Source organism: Myotis davidii, unplaced genomic scaffold (genome assembly GCF_000327345.1).
Source record: "Myotis davidii unplaced genomic scaffold, ASM32734v1 scaffold705, whole genome shotgun sequence".
Lineage (NCBI taxonomy): Eukaryota > Metazoa > Chordata > Mammalia > Chiroptera > Vespertilionidae > Myotis > Myotis davidii.
The window spans coordinates 2051527-2075605 of NW_006296405.1; the positions used below are offsets into that span (position 1 = coordinate 2051527).

The 24079-nt window shown below is 42.6% G+C and overlaps 1 protein-coding gene across 1 annotated transcript in view; it reads right to left on the reverse strand.

Moving 5' to 3' along the window:
* Nucleotides 1-24079, reverse strand: part of SND1 (staphylococcal nuclease and tudor domain containing 1) — a 451387-nt gene that overhangs the window by 157975 nt on the left and 269333 nt on the right. Inside the window, exon 15 of the mRNA XM_006771404.2 lies at nucleotides 8375-8516. Within this exon, the coding sequence (XP_006771467.1) occupies nucleotides 8375-8516 (142 nt within the window). The remainder of the gene's footprint in view (nucleotides 1-8374; nucleotides 8517-24079) is intronic.

The following is a 24079-nucleotide window of genomic DNA, read 5'->3' on the forward strand; positions in this document are numbered from 1 at the left end:
TCTGAACCTTCTGCAGTGTGCTGAGGTCTGTCCTTTCTATAGGGTGGTCCTCAGGTATAACCTCATACTCCAGGCCTGCTCTGCCCCAGGCGGAGCCCACACTCGGCTCCACCCCTCTCTGGATACTGTACTTCTGGGTTATGGACTAGGGCTGTAGACTTTCTGCCAGTATCACAATATTTACTGCTATCCTATCTAATAATAGACAAACATGGTAACTGACCGTGCCTTCACTACACTGCCCATTGGCTAATCAGCGTGATATGCAAATGAACTGTCAACAAAGATGGCGGCTACTTTGCATACCACAGGCAGATCCCGCTGCGCCGCCCTGCTTGGGGCTGGTGGCAGCGCGATCCCCAGCTGCCGCCCGCCCCAGCGCGGGATCCGGGCCTGCCGTGTGCGGCCCAGGGTGGGCGGCAGTGCAATCCTGAGCCACTGATCGCCCCAGCGGGGAATCTGGGCCTGCCGTGTGTGGGGCAGGGTGGTTGGGGCGGGGCGGGCAGCAGCACAATCCCAGCAGCAGCCAGACCCAGCGCGGGATCCAGACCTGCTATCTGTGACTGGGGGAGACGGGGCAGGCACCGCGGGATCAGGCGTGCCATCTGCCACCAGTGGAGCGGGCCTAAGCCAGCAGGTGGTTATCTCCTGAGGGGTCCCAAACTGTGAGAGAGCACAGGTTGGGCTGAGGGACCCCCCCACACACACACTTGCCAGTGCACAAATTTTTGTGCACCAGGCTTCTAGTTGTTTTATAAAAATCTGATTTTCCATTTGCATGGTATTTAAGGCATGTTTCCCCTACTCTTACCTGTCTCAAAAATGTATGTTTTTCTTCCTTCTTATATATTCTTTGCTTCAATAAAAACTACTTTGCTTGAAAGCTGGAAAGATATCTTACGCATTTCTATATTCCTAGCATAGTGCCTAGTGGAAATAAATTATTTAACAGCCATGCAATTGAATGACCCACAAGCATGATGAGGCTCATTCTGGGGATGATTCACGATCTAAAGATGGGAGATAATCAGGCTCTAATCGTAGGCTTGACTTTCATCCACCTGACCAGTGGGTGATGGTATGGTATGCCTGCACACTGGAAGCTGAGGGCAGAGCATGCGACACTCAACAGCAGGGAGCTGAGAAGGAGACTGACATTCCCATACAAAAGCAGAGAGAAAAATGATTGGTGAGTACACTCATTTCTTTTAGGTAACTCTTCCTCAGGACTAATAGAGGCTATGCTGTTTTTGTCTAGGCCCATAGTCGGCAAACTGCAGCTCGCGAGCCACATGCAGCTCTTTGGCCCCTTGAGTGTGGCTCTTCCTAAGCCTCAGGAGTACCCTAATTAAATTAATAACAATGTACCTTCCTATATAGTATAAGTTTAAAAAATTTGGCTCACAAAAGAAATTTCAATCGTTGTACTGTTAATATTTGGCTCTGTTGACTAATGAGTTTGCCAACCACTGGCCTAGGCTAATCACACCCAGCCTATCCAAGGAAAATGTTCCAGATCTTCTTGGATCCTCAAATGCCATCTCCCTTAGGAAGTCTTTTCCATTCCCCAATTAATTGTTCTTTTCTCTGTGCTCTCATGATGTTGCATATCCTTTTTATAACTCCCCCCGCCCCGCCGTTCAAGTTTTCCATATGGTTGTTGACACTACACTAAAAGTTATTCAAGAAAGAAGAAGCTATCTCATTTATTTACACATCATCCATCATCTATCAAAGACTACCTTTCTTACAGCAGGGTTGCAAGAATCTTGGCCTCATTAAAAAAGGCTCTCCAAACCTGTTCACTGTGCTAATGCCTACAAGTGACACTCCAGGATCTCCTGACAAGAACATAATTTATATAATTCATGCAATGATATCTTTAATAGCAAAGAACTACAGCAGCCTCTGAAAAGTCTCATGTCATGCTGCCCATTTCCAGTTGTGGGGCCCACCTGAAAGCAAGTAGGTGGTGGAGACAGGCTCGAACCGGGAAGTCCCAAGAGAAAGAATAGCCCATTTTACACAAATCCATTAAGTTGCAATTTAATTAAAGCATCTGAAAGAAATTCATAAGTATCAGCAGACCCTATAATTGCTTAATTAAGAATAGAAGTCCAGCAAACACAACCACAATAACAGCCTGATTCATTAGCACCTCTGTGATAGAGAATGGGATTTCTCTCTTAAACATACATTGGCTTTAATTGTTTAATTTGTTTAGGCACTTGTAATCAATGGGGATCCACCATCCTGGGGTCAGGAGATGAGGAGAATATTTCTGTTCATGTTCCCTCTCCTCTCCCATTAGAAGTTTTTAGTTTATTGAAAGAGGTAGTTGATATACCTATAGGATGAGACGTTAAAGAGGAAGAGGTAAATGAAGTACTCTATTCAAAGGCATTCAGGGTGGAAGGACACACAATCAAACTTTTAGTTCACCATTCACATATTCACCACCAATATTTATCAAAGCCCAGATATCTAGAACCTTTTCTCATTGCTTCCCTTGTCATAATGTAGCTCCAGAGGGGCACTGTAATTAAAAAAATAAAAAAACTACTGGAAAATGCAAAAGGGCTGGCAGAGGGAAGTCTCATTTTCTAGTCTTGTTTCATCTGACTAGGTAGCTGGTTAATCATAAGTCACCTGCTGTGATGCACATGGGACCCCTCCCCCTCCCCGCCAGGCAGCTGCTGCCCTCTAGGTAGTTTGTAGCATGAGTTCCAAGTAAGGTGACTGACTCCACTCTCCCCACCCTAAACCTGCCTCAGTCCATAATTCCTCATAGATACCGCTGTCCCATCTCTATAACATGAAAATGCAAACAGGGTGGGCCCACTCAGTGAGTTAGCAGAAGACTCCAAATCTGATAAAAGACTCCTTAGACTACTTTACATTGAAACTCTATTCTTCTCTTCCATTTCAGGCATTTGGTTTACAGGCACTAACTTAATACCTGCTATGCTTAGCCAACAGGACAACTTTCCTGAACTGTGCCCTCAACATGACCCATATACCTCAGAGCTAAGAAAGTAATTCAAAATAAGGACATGTAACATAAAGGTCATAGTAGTAGGACACAATCCATTCCCGATGGTGCTATTAAATAAAAATCAGAATCAAAAGCCAAACGATTTGCCAATATGTGCCTCAGTATCCCTTCAGACAAAAAACTAAGCAAAATGGACCCACATGACAAGTGAAAGTAAACTAAAAATAAAGATGGCTGGTAAACTGTTTTTGTTCTACTGGAAGGGACTATACGGAGCTCACTAAATGCTAGGTGAGGAAAAAGAATACCTTTGAACAAATGCAGGCTGCCTGGGTTCTTCACTTCCTGTTAACTCAGGGCCAGAACGGACTGGCTGCCTCCAGGAATGCGGGAATGCGGTAAGTATGCACAGGAGGCGGCCAAAGCAGCCGGCGAAGGGACCTTGAACAGTCTCAGTTCTGATGGCGTAAGGTCACCTGCTCACCGACCAAACCTAAGCCAGGTGCTCAAAGGACTAAAGGGCAAGAGCCTTCAGGAGGCACTAACCTGTTAGCTACAGCTGACGCTGCCCAGCCCCACCTGCTATCCCATCTGACCAAGCAATCATCCCACGTACAGGGGTGCAGGAACCGTGACAGGGAGGCCAGCTGGCTTGGGCCAATGCCACTCCCTATCAAGCTGTGGAGCCGTCTGCCTAAAAAAAGGCCACATAAAAATGGAAAGTGTCCACCTCGCCTTAAAGTCCAGAGGGCTCTCCAAAAGGCTGGGATTAATGAGAGCAGCACATATGGGCTGCCGAGCAATTATCTTGACTTTCCCCTTGAGAATCACAACCCCAACTTTCTCCTGGCTGCAGAGACATCATTTCTAGCAGACCACCATTCTTACGTGGTGCAGAGACCCCACAGAGAGCTGCAAAGCTGTGCCGGGAGGATCACTGAGTAGGTAGGTGGACAACTCCACAGCATGAATACCGTGCTGTGTGTCCACTCACTCTCAGAGTTGTAGGTGGTCTCAGAGAACCAGGGGCCCTTCTCTCTAAGGATACTCCCCCCACCCATGTCCTCCATCCATCTTATTCATTCCATCTCTTCCAGGTCACTACTCTATTAGTCACTCCTCTACATTCTTTCTTAGTTCCTTCTCCTCAGAAATCAGACCAGTAGTTCTCATGTTGCCTATGATATTTTCTCACTCCATCTTTTTAATATTCTCATTTGCCAAAAAGATTTTGTTGAGTTTTACATTCTGTAATTGGTATTATGAAAACAATAGGTATATTGAATAGCACTTCCAACTATACATGCCACATTCTGTTCCAATCTCGAATAAGAACTACAATTACAAAAGTACTCAAATGCTGACATCCTTAGAATGTTACCTTGACCCTTAGCTTTCACTTTTCTGCATTCCTTTTCCATTCTGTCAGATTTTTGTGAGAAGCAGTCTATTTTTAATTCTGTTCCTTATTTCCCACATTTATTCCCCAATTGACTGTAACCTGCCTTTGACTGATTCAACTTTGATGTAACTGCACTGACAAAGGTCATCAGCAAGTGAAGTGATAAATTGAGTGAAGTGATAAATAAGAAAATAACTTCATAGTTTTTACCTACTTGATCTTTTAGGTAAAATCTCACACTGCTAACTCCTTGGAATTCTAACTTCCCCCATTTCCAAAGACTACTCTCTTCCATTCTTTGACCATATTTTCTTCGACCATGTATGAACGCTTAGCCTACTCCTCATAGGTCAGAAGTTTCTAGGGTGTTTATTCTTCCTACACCGGTCCTCTAGGCACTGCAACTGTGTTAGCTATTGCCTGTATGCTGATGGCTTCTCCACATGAATAATTTGCCTAGGCCCTTCTGCTGACCTCAAATATTACACGTCTAAAATCAAATCAACGATCTTTTCCTAAAACCTGTTCTTACTTTCATGTTGCTTTTAGACATCACACTCTGCCCACTCAAATAATGCTTTATTTTCTCTCCCACATTTTAACATCATCTCCTATCCCCGATCAAAAAAATACAGTTATTTCCCAAATTATCAAGTCTTCCTCCTCAATACTTTCCCAATCTTTTCTTTCCCACTGCCAAATTTCAGGCCTCCATCCCTCTTGCCTCTTAACTGCTCTCCCAACCCCCGGCCTCATTTAGTCCAATATATCCACCAAAATGAATGTTCTTAATCTAAGAAGACTAGCTCCGACAACAATTTTTTTTAAAAAAAGACTAGCTCCTGTCTATATTTTCAACTTCAACCCACTACCCTTATCCTCATTGTTTATACTCCGCTGATACCAAAGGCTTCATGGTTGCCTGGACTCATCAGGGTATCCGAAACCTCTACAGCTTTGCATCTTGAGCCTTCCTCTCCACCTCCACCTCCACCCTCCCCCAACACTGGAAACTTCTATTTGTCCTTCCAAACACAGCTCAGCTATCAGATCCTCAAGGAGGCATTCTCTGATGCCCGGCTTCATAACCAATCATTTCCGTCTTTGTGCTACTTCTGTGCTTGTAAATGACTCTATTATCTCACCTAGTCCCCAACACTGCCGTTTGTTTACAGTTCTGTCTACCCGCAGCGGTTCTCAACCTGTGGGTCGCGACCATCGGAAAACACATCTAGCTTATCAGATATTTACATTACGATTCATAACAGTAGCAAAATAACAGTTATGAGATAGCAACGAAAATAATTTTATGGTTGGGGGTCACCACAACAAGGAACTGTGTTAAAGGGTCGCGGCATTAGGAAGGTTGAGAACCACTGCGAGCTTCCTGAGACCTAGAACCTAGTCTTATGAGGATGATGCGGAATTCCTGGCTCCAAAGTCTCACAGGAAAAGCCAGTTGCCTTCCCTTCAGTGAGCTCATCAGTCAGGAGGAGGCTAGAATAGTGCCTTTTCTTGAGTTATTTCCATCAGTAGGTAACTATGGCTCTACCATGGACACTATGACTTATGGCCATTACATACAAGAGTTAAGGAAAGCTCTAGGAATGAACTCACAAAGTCTTTGTGAGGGGATGAGGAAGGAAATATATGTACTGATGATCTGCTTTATGGCAGGCTTGTTCTGCACCCTTCTTTCATCTCATGATACTTTCATAACAACCCTGAGGGGGATGATACTCTTGCTGGTTGACTGACATATAAACTGAGGCTTTAAGTGGGTAAGTAATCTCCCTAAGTCCCTGCCTGTGTAGAGTAGAGCCATGATTCAAATAGAGACCTGCTTTCTCTGACGACTTCAATGTCCTGTATCCTTGCCGTGTTTCTAAAGAAACCAGAAGATGCATAACATAAGCGCATATAGTATGGCAGGAGACAAATGTAAAAGCTTATATTTTTATCATTCATTTGCTTGTATAAGCTGTCTTTCAGAATGTAAGTGAACTCAGGCAATGCCTTTTGAATTGCTAAGCTTAGAATAATGCCAAGTCCACAGAAGAACTAGCTGATGCTGGGTTGAGTGATCAGACTGCGGTGTTTAAGTAAGGTACAACCAAAAGGCTTCTGAAAAAAAACTCCCACCAAGATAGATCCAAGCTAAAAGCCAGCTCCATTCAGGCAGTTTTGAGTTTAGAAGCCAGAACTACAATGTTTTCTTTCCCCTACAGATCTGTGGCCAAGTTTCCCAGAAAAAAGAATAATACTGCTTTTCTTTTACACCTCTGGATGAAGCTCTATGATGCCAAAAAGAAGCTTTTGTTGTGCAGGTAGAGAGCAAAGGATGAGATAAATATACACCTCAAATGCTGTAACAGCAAGAAGTTACTGCTAAGAATTTCGCTACAAGAATCTTAAGGGCACAAATGGCTGCATGAAGGACTCGCGCACTGCTACACTCCCCGTCCGTTAACTACAACACACATTCGCAGAAATGAGGTGTGGATTTGTTGCGGCCTTTCTCGCTCATGGCTGCCTCTAAGCTTTGTGTCAGGCTTCAACTAGTCCCTCAGGAAGCCTGCGGCGCTGTGGAGAGGTCATTAACTAGAGTGTGCGAGAGCCTCAACCAGAAGGGACGGTCCTGTGTTCAGGGAGGGCTTTATGTCATACAACAATCCATTTAGCTGGGGCCAAGGGAGACCCTGACAGAAAAGAAACTATCAGTGCCTTCTAGAAGAGGAAGGCTGAGGCAACATGGCAGGGACAACAAACAGGGTGCCCTTTTCGTGTCCCCCAAGGTCAATTCTATTCAAGAACACGAGAGAAGCAATGCTGAGGCAGCAGGACAGCCTCAGAAACACAGTGTGCATCGGGATAACACAGGAGAGTAAGTCCTTTGTGAGTGAGTGAGTGTTTTCGTGTGTATGGGGTGAGGAGCAGGGTACTGAAGTACAGTGGGGCCTCGACTTACGAGTTTAATTCGTTCCGTGACGGAGCTTGTAACTCAAATTACTCGTATGTCAAATCATAAAGTGAACGAGTGAGACACGTGATACTGGGCTGATGTTGTGGCGTTCACTGTGACGCTTGCTGCGCCAACTAGCAGTGGGGTATCTGAAGCTGGCTCATAACCCGAATTTTAGCTCGCAACTCAAAGCAAAAAATCGGCTGAGAGATGGCTCGTATCTCGAAAAACTCATTAGTTGGGACACTCGTAAGTCAAGGCCCCACTGTAAAATGACACTTTCTCTCTAAGTCTACAGTTCCTTAAAAGTCCTGACTGAACAAATGGCTGTTACTTACCAATAGAGAAGAAATGAAGAGATTTGCTCCACGAATGCATAAATACAAATTGTTCCAAGAACACAATTTATACACAGTCTTGCTGGCTTATGAAATATTAAGCTACTAGAAAGGATAGGATAAGAAAGATGTAATTCAGTCAGCAAAGAAAAAAAGGCTTGCCATAGTATGCCAACCTCAGTGCAGGAGCCTGCGAAGGTATGTCATGTGGGGTTTCATCAAGGACTAGAATCCTAATGACATTTGAAAAGAATAAGAGAGAGACAATCGGCACTGCCTGCGGAGCTACAAGGCAGGTGTTCAGCTCCTCCGAGGCCTGCCCAGGACTAGCATGGCGGGGGCAGGCCTTATTCCAAATAGGAAATACCAACTGTGCGAATTCCATCAGTAGTCGTTTTCTGTGCCTGGAATTCCCTTCTCTCAGGCTGTCTGAGGATTTGTGCTGTTGTTTAAACTACTCTACTCCTGCGTCCCGAAATTGGTGGAAATAAGGAACAGGAGAGGGACCAGTGACAGAAGGACCAAATCTAGAAATGTTGTGCTCAAATCTCAGAGATGAAGGCACCCGACGGGCGCAGGGCTGTGTAAGACACGGGGAAAGAAGGCATGTGACCTCGGAAATGACTTCTGAGCTCCAGGAAGAATTTCCACAGCAACACATAACACATAAAACATACCTGCAAGCAAGAAGGTGATAAGGCAAGTTTCCTTTGGCAAATATAGCTTGAGACGAGATCCACTGAAGACATATTCCACCACAGCTTCGGAACGACCTGCCCGCTGGAGAAAGGGCAGGAACTGCTTTGCTTTTTGGGTATCCTAGTGGAGAAAGGAAAAAAGAATCCTTAAACATGTAATGGGATTCAGGTTAATGTTCCTTTCGCTCTGCTATAGGACACAGTCTAGCAGACCATGGGAAGCTAGGCCAATAACTCTGTAAAACTAGACATTCCTAAAAACATGACATAGACTAGATATCCATGTGACTTCCACAGAAGAGATAAAATTAACCAGAAATTTTCAGAACATTCTCATTGACTCTCTGCCTCCCTCTGTTCAGTTACTAAGTAATCAGTGGATATACAATACAAGTGAGGAAGGTGCTTTAATGATAATCTCACACCTTCTCTGGGACAGGAAAGAGCTCCTATTTCTTCTACATGAAATTGAAAGAAGATCAATACTAACCTTCTATGTAGTTTAATTTAACCTTTAATTTTCATTAAGAAACAACGTGACCCTTAGGCTATGTGATATAGCCCCTAAGCCCTTTCCCAGGAAACCCAAAGCAGTTCATCTTCCACCTTCAATAGGTTATGTAGACCCAGGGGTCACTGTGTCGTATAGAAGAGAATAACTCAGCCTTATCTGGGCACCAGTACAACAAGCCCTGCTCTTGGAGCTTTTCAGGGATGAGCCAGGACCTGGGCACACTGCTCTGTTCCCAGTCTGGGAAATCTGTAGCAGTAGGATGTGTCCTTGGGGACCAATCCCACAGAATAATTACAGTACAAATAATTATCTAATCTAATAAAAGAGAAACATGAAAATTGACCATCCCACCACTATGCCCAAGCCACACCCACCAGCCAATCAGAGCAACTATATGCAAATTAACTCAACCAAGATGGCGGCTGGCAGTCAGGGAGCTGGAGCAAGCAGGAGGCTTGTTTGCCCCGGCGATGGAGGAAGCCAAGCTTCCCGTCAGCCCTGGCCAGCTGCAGCCTCTGCTCAAGGCAACAAAGTTTCAATTATAGAAGATAAATAAATCCCAGACACCTGCTTCCAGCCAACCTCCACTGGGAGCTAGGGTGGCTAGGGGCTGTGGCCAGCCTGCAAACAGCCATCAGCCCCTCACCCAGGCTGGACACACACTCATGGGGTGAGGGTCCCCGCTGGGGGGCTTGGCCAGCCTGCAAACAGTCATCAGCCCCTCACCCAGGCTAGCCAGTCACTCCAGTGGGGATCCCTACCCTGAAAGGGGTGTGGCCAACCTGCAAACAGCCCTCAGCCCCTCACCCAGGCTGGCCAGGCTCTCCAGCGGGGACCCCAACCCTGAACAGGGTGTGGCCAGTCTGAAAACGGTACTCAGCCCCTCACCCAGGCTGGCCAGGCACTCCAGCGGGGACCCCCACAATGATCCAGGACATCCTTCAGGGCAAACCAGCTGGCCCCCACCCATGCAACAGGCCTCTATCCTATATAGTGCCTCCCAGCACCGGGATCAGTGTGACAGGGGGCAGTGCCCCAACCCCCTAATCACACTGTGTCTCTGTGTGTGACAAGCGGTGGTGGCAGGAGCCTCTCCCGCCTCCTCAGCAGTGCTAAGGATTTCCAACTGCAGCTTAGGTCTTCTCCCTGCTGGTAAGTGGACATCCCCTGAGGGATGCAGGGCTGCCAGAGGGATGTCCGACTGCCAGCTTTGGCCCAATCCCCCAGGGAGTGGGCCTAAGCCAGCAACTGGTCATCCCCCGAGGAGTCCCAGACTGTGAGAAGGCACAGGCCGGGCTGAGGGAACACCCCCCGAATGCACAAATTTTTGTGCACCGGGCCTTTAGTCTATATATATAAAAGGCTAACATGCAAAGTGTCCCCTCAGGAGTTCAACCAGGAGACCGGGAGTTTAGTTGCTCGCTATGATGTGTGCTGACCACTAGGGGGCAGCGTGGAATGAAGGAAGGCCCAAGCCGGCAACTGGAAGGCTCCAATTGGCCCTGATTGCCAGCCAGGCCTAGGGACCCTACCAGTGCATGAACTTTGTGCACTGAGCCTCTAGTAGAAACAGTAAAACCATGAAACCATACAGCACTTTCTAAACTTTTCTCACACATCCACATGAAGTGAGTGCATGCATTCTACCCTCAAGAGTATCAAATCATGGGCATTAGAACCCCAGAGCTCTAAGCTACAGAGGAGGCAGAGCCTTCCAATCCTTTCAGTCTCTCAAGCTATTTCAATAGATGACAGAAAAAGCAAGGATCAAAATATCACATCACATGTGCTGGGGTAACAGTTCCTGGATGTCAGAATTTCTGTGGTTTGCAGCCCAGCCAGCAGAACTGCATACTCCCTTTGAGGGCAGCAAACTCTGCACACTTTCCTAATGCCTGCAACATAAGCAGGCTAAGCTCTTCCTTGCTAACTCTGCTCCTAGCTTCAGAGCTATTGTATCTAAATTAATGCACATTTGATAATGAAAATTTAAGAGGCCATCAAATATTTGAGAGTGTTCACAGCAGCCAAAGGGGCTCTGCTCATTCAGAAGCAGTGAGGTAGGCTGGGGTGAAAACAATATTTATAGTAATGAGATTCATCCTTCCCTTCAAACAGATTCTTAGAGAAAAGGAGAGACAGTCATCCATTCTCCGTGTCTCTAATGGCACATAGGAAAAAGGTAATGGCACAAGGAGCTTTCGTGGGTTGGAAACTCCTCTCAATGACCACTTAAGCAACACATATTCCACTCTACATATACAGTGGGAAAAGGCCTTTCTGGCAGTTGGCTGAAGTCCAGAACAGTCAAGCAAGACAAATGCTCCATGGGTAAGAAAGCACTACCTCATTAAAACCGTTCTGCCATACTTGTCTGAATCTGGGACATTATTCATGAGCCGAGCCAGTAAGTCAACAACAATTATCAAACTGATTATTGCAAATAATGAGGCAACTTAATGTCTTTGAAGAGAAGGCCCTTTCCCTCAAGACTACAATAATCTATTATTTTTCAGAAAGAGACTTTTGCTCATCTTTTGGATGTATTTATCAGAAAAAAAGATGTGCACCCATAATGTTAATACTAAAAAGGAAGTTGTACCAGACTGGTCCTGAGGTCAAAGAGAAGCAAAGGTACCTTACTCTTAGCCATGTAATAATAACATGAAAAAGAAAAAATACGTGCTTCTGACTCCTCCTAAGTCTCCACCTACAACAGTTCTATTCCAGAAACAACACATGGGAAGACAGCAAAGAGAATCTGTCACGCCATTGATTAGGACAAAGATTAGAAGGGAAAGCCGACTATGTCAATTGAAGGCATAAAAGCAAATTTTAAAGACCTATCAGAATTGACCATGTTTATTTCCAGCAGCAAAACTGTAAGACAACACATGGAGCTCCCCCATCCTCAACAGGGAAGTGTTCCGAAGGCTTGAAGAAGATGCTATGTCTACAGACCACCCATCTGGGACAAGAAAGAAATTCCACCCAAGTTGATAGGCTTTTAGGAATAAAAAAATTCTTACAAAGTCAACCAAATTGAATGTAATCACCAAAAGATGTCAGCTCTTTCAAATCTCAGTCACAGGCAGACAATAATGTCTCTTCAAGCACTTCTTTAGATTGGCATGTACCCTTTTTTTTTAAAATATATTTTATTGATTTTTTACAGAGAGGAAGGGAGAGAGATAGAGAGTTAGAAACATCGATGAGAGAGAAACATCGATCAGCTGCCTCCTGCACATCTCCCACTGGGGATGTGCCCGCAACCCAGGTACATGCCCCTGACCGGAATCGAACCCGGGACCTTTCAGTCCGCAGGCCGACGCTCCATCCACTGAGCCAAACTGGTTTCGGCAGCATGTACCTTTTCGATATAAAAATTCTTGAAACCTTTAATATTTGTTTCAGTGGCACAAATGAAAAGGCCAGTAAGACCAACTGACAAATTTTGTCAGGTGATGTAGCCATAAATCATTCTCTGCTAATTTAGCTATGAAAATTACTCATATTAGGAGTTTGACTGTATTACTATAAAACTGACTAAATGTGGTCAAACGATTTGCCTTCCAAAGAGCCTGTGCAAATAGAGCAATATGCTTCAGTCTCTTAAACTCATTTCTAAGGTTGCAATAAAAGGTAAATAAGAGAACATGATTACAAGAAACAATATAACAGAGGCCAATTTAGGCCCTACTGAGGAATCAACGATGCCACACGGATCTTACGGATGAGGATGAAGTGATAAAGTTCAAATGATGTCATTAACATGACATTTTAAATTCTCCTCCAATAATCCTGAAGAAGGACCTATACTGAGAGAGTTAGTGAAATTAAGGATTTCTTTTAACTTTAGAACTTTGAAATGTATTTTATTTTTTATACAGATAAAAAGATTTTATTATTTTTTATTTGTTTGAGGTTACATAATTTATTGAAGATCACAAAACACTAATATGCAGCACTTGAATTCAAATGTATCCAATGCCATGCAGTGTGTAATTTTTATACTTGGGAACTACTATCAGGGACAACTTTAAGAGCTGTTTATTTGGGGGTTGAAGGGTGCGGGGTTACATGTTTATTCATTTTATTTTATATTTGTTTTTTTTCCCTGACAGAGACTGGGTAGATACTTTAATTTGGGAACTTTACTTCAGATGGTCTTTTTTTTCCCCTTCTAAATACAGCTTACATTCAATATTATTTTATATTAGTTTTGAGGTGTAGTACATAGTGGTCAGATAATTATATGATGTACTAGAGGCCCGGTGCACGAAAATTTGTGCACTGGGGAGTGGGGGGTGTCCCTCAGCTTGGCCTGCCCCCTCGCACAGTCTGGGAGCCCTCAGAGGATGTCCTTCTGACAGCTTAGGCCTGCCTAAGTCACAGTCTGGCCTCCCTCTGGGGAAGGCGACTGGGCCGATCAGGGGAAGGCACCGCCCCATCACACTGGTGCTGCTGCCACTGCTGGCCGCTGTGGCTACCAGCCCTCAGCCCTTGCTTCATAGCACTGGCCCTGGCCCCTGCCCACTGGTGGGTGGGGGGTGATCTGGGGCCAGGCTGGCTGGGGGAAGGGCTGTGGGAGGCTGAGGCACAGCAGGTTGCACCCTGTCCAGCCTCTGCGGCTGCCTTTTCGGAAGGGGCAGCACTGGAACTGGGACCACACAGCCCCCTCTACCACTGCCTCTGCGGAAGGGGCCGAGAAGCTGGACCAGCCCATGCCGCCGCCTCTTCCAGGCCACTGGCCCTCGGCCCTCTCAGCTGCTGTGGCTTTGTCCAGAAGGATGTCCAGAAGATGTCTGGTCTATCCAGTCTAACTAGCATATTACCCTTTCATTAGTATAGATTTTTAAAAATAAAGTTAAAGGTCTCAGATTTTAAGAGGCAACACTGAGGGTTACAAGAGAATGCTGATTTCAGAAGAAGACTACTAAACACCCAACATTTCTGCTTCCATATCTAGTGGCAGGGACCCTCGGCCCCCGGTTTCCTATGAGGTGGTTTATTTACAGGTCTGACAATCTACCTGACATAGTTACCTGGTACTACATTGGCTCAGGCTTTGAGAATCTGAGTAAATTAGCCATAGTTTAATTCTTTCTCTACCAATATTCCCCTCCAACAGTGTAGCTAATCAAGAAGCAACTGTTTCTGAGCAGATAAGTCTGTTTGATTGCACTGCTAGTTTTCACATTACCTGTACTCCAAAACAAACCATATAAGTGTGTTCCTGTACTCTTAGAAAGGCTAATTTAAGGATACATTAGCTACATTTAACCTGCTATTGTGGATGGCATCTCTTTAAGGAATGTTTCTGCCTCCTCAATGCACCTTGAAATTGAGAAAGTAATGATGCAACAAATATGCCTGGGGTGACTTCATTTCAAAGGATGTTAATATCTATACCTCAAACTTCTAGGAGCAAGGTTCTGAATGACCCTGAAAACAGGCAGGATGGTCCTTAGAGAGAGAGAGAAAGGTTATAAAGGCACTTCAATTATTCACTCCTACTCTCCCCTCACTTCTGGACTGTCAGCCCAAACCTCTTCCAAATGTGGGTGCGTGTCAAGGACTGAAAGGAATCCCCTTCAGTAGACAGGTTGCAACTTATCTTCATGAAGTATCTTGCTGTGTAAGCAGATACATGTTTACAATAACTTAGTACTGTGGATTATCAAGTCTGGGAGAGGGCATCAGGGGAGAGCAGGGGAAGCAGGTTCCTTATTCGCAGGTACAGGACCAAGATCCTGAGAGCACTATGTAGACAACTAGGTCATCTGCATCCTAGAAGAACAGAACTGACATAAATCAAAGTTCTGTGAATTCTGGAACCGGGTTTTATGTTGTCAGTTTGTGCCCGATGTTAGCAAAATGAGTTCTATGATTTTTCCACAGAAAATACCCATCACAGTGGGCATTAACACAGTTAACACTGGTAAGGGGAACATCACAACACACTCAAGACAGCACAGGGAAATGGCAATCAAAATAAACGTATTAGTTAACAATTAACCACTCAGGATTATCACATGCAAGTCTCAAATGGGAACTGTTAATAATGAAGCTCACTAATTAGTTCCCATCATCACAATCACTCTTTGATGAACATCATAGGAAAAAGAACTAAAAACAAATACATGCAAGAGCTTATTACGGTTCCATGGGGACACTCCACCAGCACCTGAGAAACTGAACGGGAAAGAGCATCAAACTCGGTGAAGCTTCCTGGAGGTACAGCCACGTCCTATGCTGGCCACTCCAGCAAGCCAGGAAGTGTCTCCCCAGCCAGGGCAGATAGCCTGTCCATACAGGGCTGACTGGCCTGAGGCTAACGGACTCCAGAGCATATGCTGTTTGGGACCAACCAATCTTAATGGTGAAGCAGCAAAATCTGTGTGTACAAGAGTCCAGGTACACAGGAGACCCAGAGCGGAGATCAGAACTGAAGCCAAGGACACTGAAGCAAACACACTGTCATTGCAGGGTGCATGGTGGTAACTCATTGCTGCAGTCATCTACTAGTGTCCGTGCAGGGCCCTCCTGACCAGGAGAGTCACTCCTGCAGCTATCCGGAAGACAAATCCTATGTCTCCTACCCGCAAGGCAGAAACGTCATCCATCACTCCACACTCTTCCTCCCTCCACAGCCTAGGCTCCTACAGCCCAAAGGACATTTTAATTCACAGAATGAGCTTATGAATCTCTGTAAGGAACCAGCTGGACACCAAGATAATCTCTTGGTATAAATGGAGCCCTGGCGGGGGGTGGGAGGGCACACTTGGGAATCTTCTCCAGCTCCAACAATACCACAAAGCACTAAAAAATTTGAACCCAATCTTGTCTGGCTGGCTATCAGTGTTTCATGGTGATGTGTGAGGAGACTGGGAGAGGGCACAAAATTCAGTGAGGTGCACGTTTAACAGGAGCGAGTGAACACAGGAGAGAACCCTAGAGAAAAACACTGACTGAAAAACAAATAAATTACAAGAAAACAGAAAAGAAAGGTGCGGAAACTGGGCCATCAATAACCTTTCATCCAGTGCTGTCTACAGTTTGCAGTTCTCACACTGTGTCCTCAGTTGGCAGCTCACTCAGGCTCAGGGCGGAGTGGAGCGGAGCCATGTTCCAGGCTCCGGGCGCCGCTCCTGGGAGCACAGATCCAGAGGACAGTTGTAGGAGCACCGAGCTGGAAGAAAGCCCTGCGCGTGGGAGGCTGGCATTCTAACCTGAGGCGTCCTCAACACACAACACAACTTTCCATTTTCTTTCCTAGCTCTACTCCTTTACGAATTATTAAGGGAGGATGGCCGTTTCCAAACTTGCAAGCTAAGGACAGACCGAGGGCAGAAGGAGCTGGCATGGTCTGCTTCCCAAATGGGAAGGAAGCTGCAGGGCCTGTCAGTGTTAAGCGTAGCTTCATATCCCAAATGTGGAGGGAAAAAATTTCTCTGCAATCAGACTTGCACAACCCTAAATCTTCCAACATTTGAAGAATATGCTTGCCCTCAGGAGTCCTGCAAAGAACAGGCATCTAAGTATTTTCATTTGGTGGGTCTTGCTCACCATCTATTCCTGTTCATGGGTACAATACTGAGAAAAGAAACCAGGACTTGGCAAATGTTAAGAGAAGAGAGAACCCTGTGTTTATCGTGAAAACACGCAGAGCAGCACTCTGACAAGCACGGCAGTCTCACTAAAAGAAAGTCAAACCATGTTACAGAAACAGATTCGGGACCCTAGAATATGGCCTGAATTTACCTGCACTCACCCCAACCTGGAAATATCCTAAATCTCCCTCATCACAGAATGGACAAACTGTGGTACTCTCACACATTGAAATATTCTGCGATGAAAAGAATATAGGCAACAAGGGCGAATCTCAAATGCATAACTCCATTTACATGACATTTTTTCAAACTGTAAGGAAAGAAAACAGATCAGTGGTTGATTCCAAAGGGGACAGAAGAATTCTGGGGGATGATACAACAGTTCTACTATCTTTACTGTCGTGACAGTTCCATATGTCCATGCTCTCAAAATATCCATGTTTATCAAAACTCAAAAAATTATATACTAAAATTATATATTTTACTGTATATAAATTATGCCTACATTTTTAAAAATAAATTAAAATTGTCCTGGATAAGTAGACACTGCAATATTTTAATTTTTAACTTAAGAAAACTTTTTTTTAGTCACCTAATTTATAAGCAGCTCAAAGAAAATAAGTTCAAAATTAAGCACTAAGTAATCATGTTTTAGATAAACTATTCAATGTATTAAAATATTTTAAAAATTCAAGCAGAAAATAGTCTAGATGAGGAATCATGGGGTTATAAGAGCACAGAAAAAAATCTTATCATTTTCCTAAAAGCAGCATAAAAACGTATCAATTCTTCAGTAATGGCTGAAGGAAAGCATGATCCTCAACTGGCTACATAGAGGGAATGCTCTGTTCAAAGGAAGGAAAAAAGTATTACTGTGTACATATGCCTACTGACATTCCTTTTCTACCTGGTCGTTCGGGCATTCGGTTGATCTGCATATTAGGCTTTTATTATATAGGATTAAATGACTTTTAGTTTCCCAAATTTAACCAGCTGAAGTTATGCTGTGAGCACTATTCAATTTATTTTAGAAAAAAACTCATTGCATTTTAGTGGGAAAATCTGCATTTTTATCATCAACAGGAAACACAATGCCCAGGCTTATTTTATAAGACTTTTTTTGTGCTCTAAGATTAGCTTAGAAAGCATAGGGATGGTATATGTGTCCCTAATATAAAAAGGGCAGACGTATGTACCTAGTTACAAGAAAGTATCAACTATACAAACTCGCTTGCTTCCGATATTCTATCGTCTTTCTCTAAAATTTGTTTGAGGTGTGTCGTCCACCAACACAGTGCAAAGGTCCTTCCTGAAGTCTGCCTATCCACAGAACTATCTGAAGGTTATGGCTCATAATTTGTGAGATCCAGAAAGGTTTCCACAAATAAACCACACCTCTTCCCACCCCCAACTTCAACCCAAGCAGTCCTTTCCCATTTCTCCATACTCTAACTTCCCAGCAGATTATCATTGTTATAAAATTGATAGTCAGTGTTTATAAATTATGACTTTAAATTACAGCCTTCCCTGCAGAGCTCCCGTCCTCCTGCTGACTTCTGCATGGTGGCCTGTGAGGCCTGCTCACAACAGATGTCCTGGACCTTCCTTTCACCGGGATCCTGGAAATTCCCTGCACATCCTATCTTGGATTACTTCCTAAGTCCATGCCTCCCACTTAGTTTACAACCTTTTCCTTTAAAAATAAAACAAAAAACTACTCCTATTTCATGGAGAAAATGCTGGCTGGCTGGCTCAGTGGATAGAGTGCCGGACTGTGGACTGAGGTTCTAAGGGTCCCAGGTTCGATTCCCAGTCAAGGGCACATACCTGGGTTGTGGGCTCCATCCTCAATATGGGACCTGCAGGAAGCATCCGATCAATGATTCTCTCTCATTGATGTTTCGCGCTCTCTCTCTCTCTCTCTCTCTCTCTCTCTCTCTCTCTCTCTCTCTCTCTCTCTCTCTCTCTCTCTCGCCTTCTCCCTCTCCCTCTCCCTCTGAAATCAATAAAAATATATTTTAAAAAAGAAAATAAAATGCTTTAACTCTTTGAGGTCAGGTAAATAAATGTAAAATATAGACATTAGAGGTAGTGGTTCAAAAATACCAATTTATATGTGAAAAGGGTGCTTCCATGTTACATAAATCTCTAAAAATGTGTAATGTATCCAAATTGTAGACATTATATTTATAGCAAATAAATCACTAAGTTGATAAGAAAATAGTTAAAGGTGACATTTCTGTTTAAACTGGTATGTCTAAACACAATCCATGATGATAGAAAGGGACCATTTTAACAACTATGTTGTTACTTTTCTAAGAATCAAATAATGAATCTTTACAGGAATACAGCAGGTGTTGCATAATGACGTTTCGGTCAACGATGGGCGGCATGTACAACAGTGGGAGCTGAAAAATTCCCACTGCCTAGTGACACAGTAGCTGTCTTAATGTTGCAAGGCATTACTCATGTGTTTGTGATGATGCTGGTGTAAACAAACCTACCGTACCCGCAGGTGTGTAAGAGTACAGCACTTACAATTATGTACAGTACATAATACTTGCTAATGATAATAAACGACCATGTTACTGGTTTACGTATTTACTATAGTACATTTTTTATCATTATTTTAGAATGTACTCTGTCTACTTATTTGCTTAAAACAGTATGCTGTGTTATGCCAACAGTGGCCTCACATATCTTGTGCTTACTGTCTGTTGATTGCATCATTTTCTCTTGTGCTTGATTTAATCTTGTGTTGTATAAGTTTAGTGTAGTCTAAGTGTACAGTGTTTATAACGTCTTCAGGAATGTACAGGAATGCTCTAGGCTTCACATTCACTCAACACTCACTGACTAATCCAGAGCAACTTCTAACCTGCAAGCTCCATTCATGGTAAGTGCCCTATACAGGTGTACCATTTTTAATCCTTTATATTGTATTTTTACATTTTTATGTTTGTTTAGATACGGAAATATTTACCACTGCTACAATTGCCTACAATATTCCGTACAGTCACATGCTATACAGGCTTGTAGCTTAGGAGCAATTGGCTATCCCATGTAGCCTAGGCAGGTGTATAATAGACTAGACTAGCGGTTCTCAACCTGTGGGTCGCGACCCCTTTGGCGGTCAAACGACCCTTTCACAGGGGTCGTCTAAGACCATCCTGCATATCAGATATTTACATTACAATTCATAACAGTAGCAACATTACAGTTATGAAGTACCAACGAAAGTAATTTTATGGTTGGGTCACATGAGGAACTGTATTTAAAGGGCCAGAAGGCTGAGAACCACTGGGCTAGACCATCTGGGTCTGGTAAGTGCACTCCATAATATTCAAACAACGAGAAAATCGCCTAATGACACATTTCTCAGAATGTATCCCCACCATTAAGCAGCGCAGGACTCTACAACAATAAACATTTCTGGAAAAAAGACACAAGACTGGTGGAAAAAATAGTTTATACAAGGTAGGCCACAGAAAGAACATGGAAGAAAGCACATCAAGAAGAGTCTACTGCTCTGGATATCAATTACAAGGTCATGATTTAAAAATAACTAAAGATCTGAAATACTTTTTTTAAAAAAAGTTTTAGGTCAAGTTTTATCACTTTCAAAGTCTCTATAGGCAAGAGGTAAGAGTTTATTACAACAGCAGAAAATGGCTGGGGAGAAAATTAAAATAATATGTTCAGAGTAAAGAATTTAAAAGACGATCTGATGAAGAACAGGTTTCATTTCATGGGTAAATCAAGAACTCAGGAGCAAGGAAATTGATGCCATGCTAAGCTCTGCCCCACCTGAGACAAGAATACAACTTTAGAAAAGGATGAAGAAAAAAGAAACCTGCAAGCAACTTGTGACATAAAAAATCAAAATAAATATTAAATAGGTTAGATGACTAAAATAATTTCAACATCCCCTAAAAATACTGTGAACATTCATTTCTTGCCTGCAGTCATATCAATTTAGGTCCAATAAATCTTAAATAAAAGTTTTATTATGTCTAATTGGTCTTTTTAAAGCCCTACATTTTTAAAGAGTTAATAAAAATAGATAATTACAAAATTTGGAAGAGAAAGTTCTCGTTTTTAAGCTAGGAAGAAAAATGGCAACTATTATAGCAGAAATTTATTATTAATTAAGACAGAGGTGGTCAGTGTTTTAAAGAACACCAAATGCATCAAACTAAAAACCTAATAACTGTACTCAACAGAGGTATAGAATGAGGACATTAAAAAGCTATATGCCATCCTGTAGCACATATTCCTAATTACTGACTATGAATTAGCTAAAGAAATCAATGTTGTTTATGAAAGAAAAACACAATCCAAACAACCAAAATAGCCAACAATAGGAAGCTGTTTAAGTAAGTTACAGTACATTAAGAAGACAGAATACTAGGCAGACATTAAAAGTATGGTTCAAGCCCTAACCGGTTTGGCTCAGTGGATAGAGCATCGGCCTGCGGACTGAAGGGTCCCGGGTTTGATTCCGGTCAAGGACATGTGCCTTGGTTGCGGGCACATCCACGGTAGGGGGTGTGCAGGAGGCAGCTGATCCATGTTTCTCTCTCATCGATGTTTCTAACTCTCTACCCGTCTCCCTTCCTCTCTGTAAAAAATCAATAAAATATATTTTAAAAAAAGTATGGTTCAAGAATATTCATATGGAAAAATATAATTAAGAGAAAAAAGCAAATAAGCACCTACTATGTGTCAGACACTTTTCTGGCACTGATTGTATTAAGAATAAAATAGAAAGTTCCTGCACTGAATACAACTTGTATCACTTCAAAAAGGAGGGGGTGGCAGAAGAAAAATGAAGAAAAGAAAGAAAACCCTACATTTTGGTGAAAAGATGTATTTTTACTGAAACATTTCTACATTTCTGATGGTAGTAGTAGAGATGATTTTATTTTCTGCCTTATTTATGTTTGATGAATTCAAACACAAAACTTATGGTGAAAAAAAAAACACTGGAAGTCAAAAAAAGTATGTTTTTCGACCTGGTGGTATGGTTCATTGGTTAGAGCGCCAGCCCATGCACTGAAGGCAATTCCCAGTCAAGGGCACATAGCTAGGTTGCAGGTTTGATCCCTGCCCCGTAACCAATCAATGTGTTTTCTCTCTTACATCGATATTGCTCTCTCTCTCCCCTTCCCTCTCTCCCTTCCACTCTCTCCAAAAATCAATGGAAAAAATATCCTCAGGTGAGGATTAACAAAACAAACAAAAAGTTTTTGTTTTTAAAAGAAGAAAACAGATTAACATTCAGTGCATTCAGCTTTGCACAGATAAACTTACAAATTATTCAGTTGGATAACTATCTCTCCAGTGTTTTAGAGCCAAATTCAACATTCTCTAGAGTAAATTGCTTCTTTATTATTGTTCTATATGTTTCGAAACAATGAATACTTCGGACACTGTAATAAAATCTGTGAACTGATTTGGAAAACATCTTAATTTGAAACTGGATATGAAATTTGCTCCATGATTTCTTCAAAAACAGCATCTAAGCACAGTGCTTTATGGCAGTGATGACACCGAACTAAATAGCCCTTTTCCTAAGGAATAAAAATTTGACTAGGTAATTATGATTCAGAGCTAAAAAGAGTGTCGACAATAGGTAGAAAACAAAAATCACACAATAATTTGCATGATGTATAAATAAGAAAAATGCCTTCCTAGTAAAGCAAGCAGCATGATGTAAAGAGTTAGAATTGTAGTATTTTGAGTATATTTGGAAATTCTGGTTCTTCCTAAGGAAAAGCATAGACTTCCCCCTTCCCCCACCTGGTGTGATTTTGTAACTATGGATGATGTAATTACATGTGAATACCATACTGGGGTTCTAGAAGTGAAACTATCAATGAAAAACCATATACCCCAGAATGCATGAATGATGGTAGAGAATTCAGACAAAAAGTTTTGGTCAAGGTAACAGAAGAAATTTATTTTTCCAACCAAGGCTCTCAGATCACTGTCATTTCTTTCTCCTTCAGGGCATATGCAATTGTGAATGTTCTAAAGCTTCTCACTCACTGAAAACTACAAAGATACCATCATCACAGACATTTATCCATTCACTATTGTTAGAAAATTCCTAAAACGGAAGGTATAGATAGAGATGTAAGCCTTGCTGGGGATAAGCCGGTTGGGAAGACATCTAGCTATCACTTTCCACCCCTTCATTTCAGAAACACTGCTCTAGCTAAGGTCACCAGGAACCATGTTGCTAAACCCACTGGACACTTTTCAATCTTCATCTGTCTCGACCTTGAAGCAGCAGAGTCAACTTTTATGTTTGAAGCTCTCTTTCCTCTTAGTTTCTTCCTTATTATTTTTTCCATTGATTTCTGACTGAACATGAAAAATGCATTTAAAAAACAAGCCAGATAGCATATGTTAAATATTAAGTGAGAGATAGAGAGGCAATAACTCAGCAGAGGGAGGGATATAATTTGGAATTTGAATAAAGTTTGAAATAAAAATACTTCATAGAGGACTTCTTATGTGCAAGGCAGAATGCTCAGCAATTTAATACTAATCACCAACACCCTGTGAACCACTGCTCTCTGTTGAGTTCCTATGTCAACTGTTATAAATACTTTGCATGTATTAACTCAATCATTTTACAAATCTAATGAGGTAAGGGCCATTATTATTAATTTTACAGATGGGAAGATTGTGGCACAGAGGTTAAATAACCTCCTCAAGGAGACAAAGTAATAAGTAATGTAGCAAACACTTGAACCTGGGTGATCTAAAATTGGAGCCCATGCTACCATGGCTCTATACTGCTACTGTATTCCAGAACAGTGATTTTCAACTGGTGGACCACAAGATTTTTTAAAACATGCCATACCCGATTATTTGGTCAGGGGCATTGACCTCTTTTCCCTTGATTGTCAAATAAAAAAATGACAACAGCCAACACAATAACTGGTATGAATGAATCAAAATTACACTTATTTTTATTGTCAGATTGGCAAAACAATATTTCTTGTGTATGTATGTCATGCATGAAAAAGGTTGAAAATAGCTGTTTTAGAAAGATTGCCTGTCCACTTCCAGTTACTACCAGCACAGTTAACCCTAGAGGGCCATATTTTTCCTAATAGTATCACACTGTTTAAGATCATCATCTGGCAAATCAAATCTAAAGTAGGCAATGAAGAGATACAAAAAAGATGCCCTTTTCTTTGTTTAGAAACTAGTGAGGTGAACCACTGTACACATGTCAACTTGAGAAGAGTTACCCATCAATACATAAGCAAGCGCAAAATTATGGTAATGACTGATTATGTAAAATTGCTTAAGAAAGGCATGATCAGAAGACAATGAGGTCATGTTAAATTTATCTTTCTCCAACTGACTTATTTCGCTTAGTATAATGCTCTCCAGGTCCATCCACGCTATTGCAAATGGTAGGAGTTCCTTCCTTTTTACAGCAGCGTAGTATTCCATTGTATAGATGTACCACAGTATTTTAATCCACTCATCTGCTGATGGGCACTTAGGCTGTTCCCAAATCTTAGCTAAGGTGAA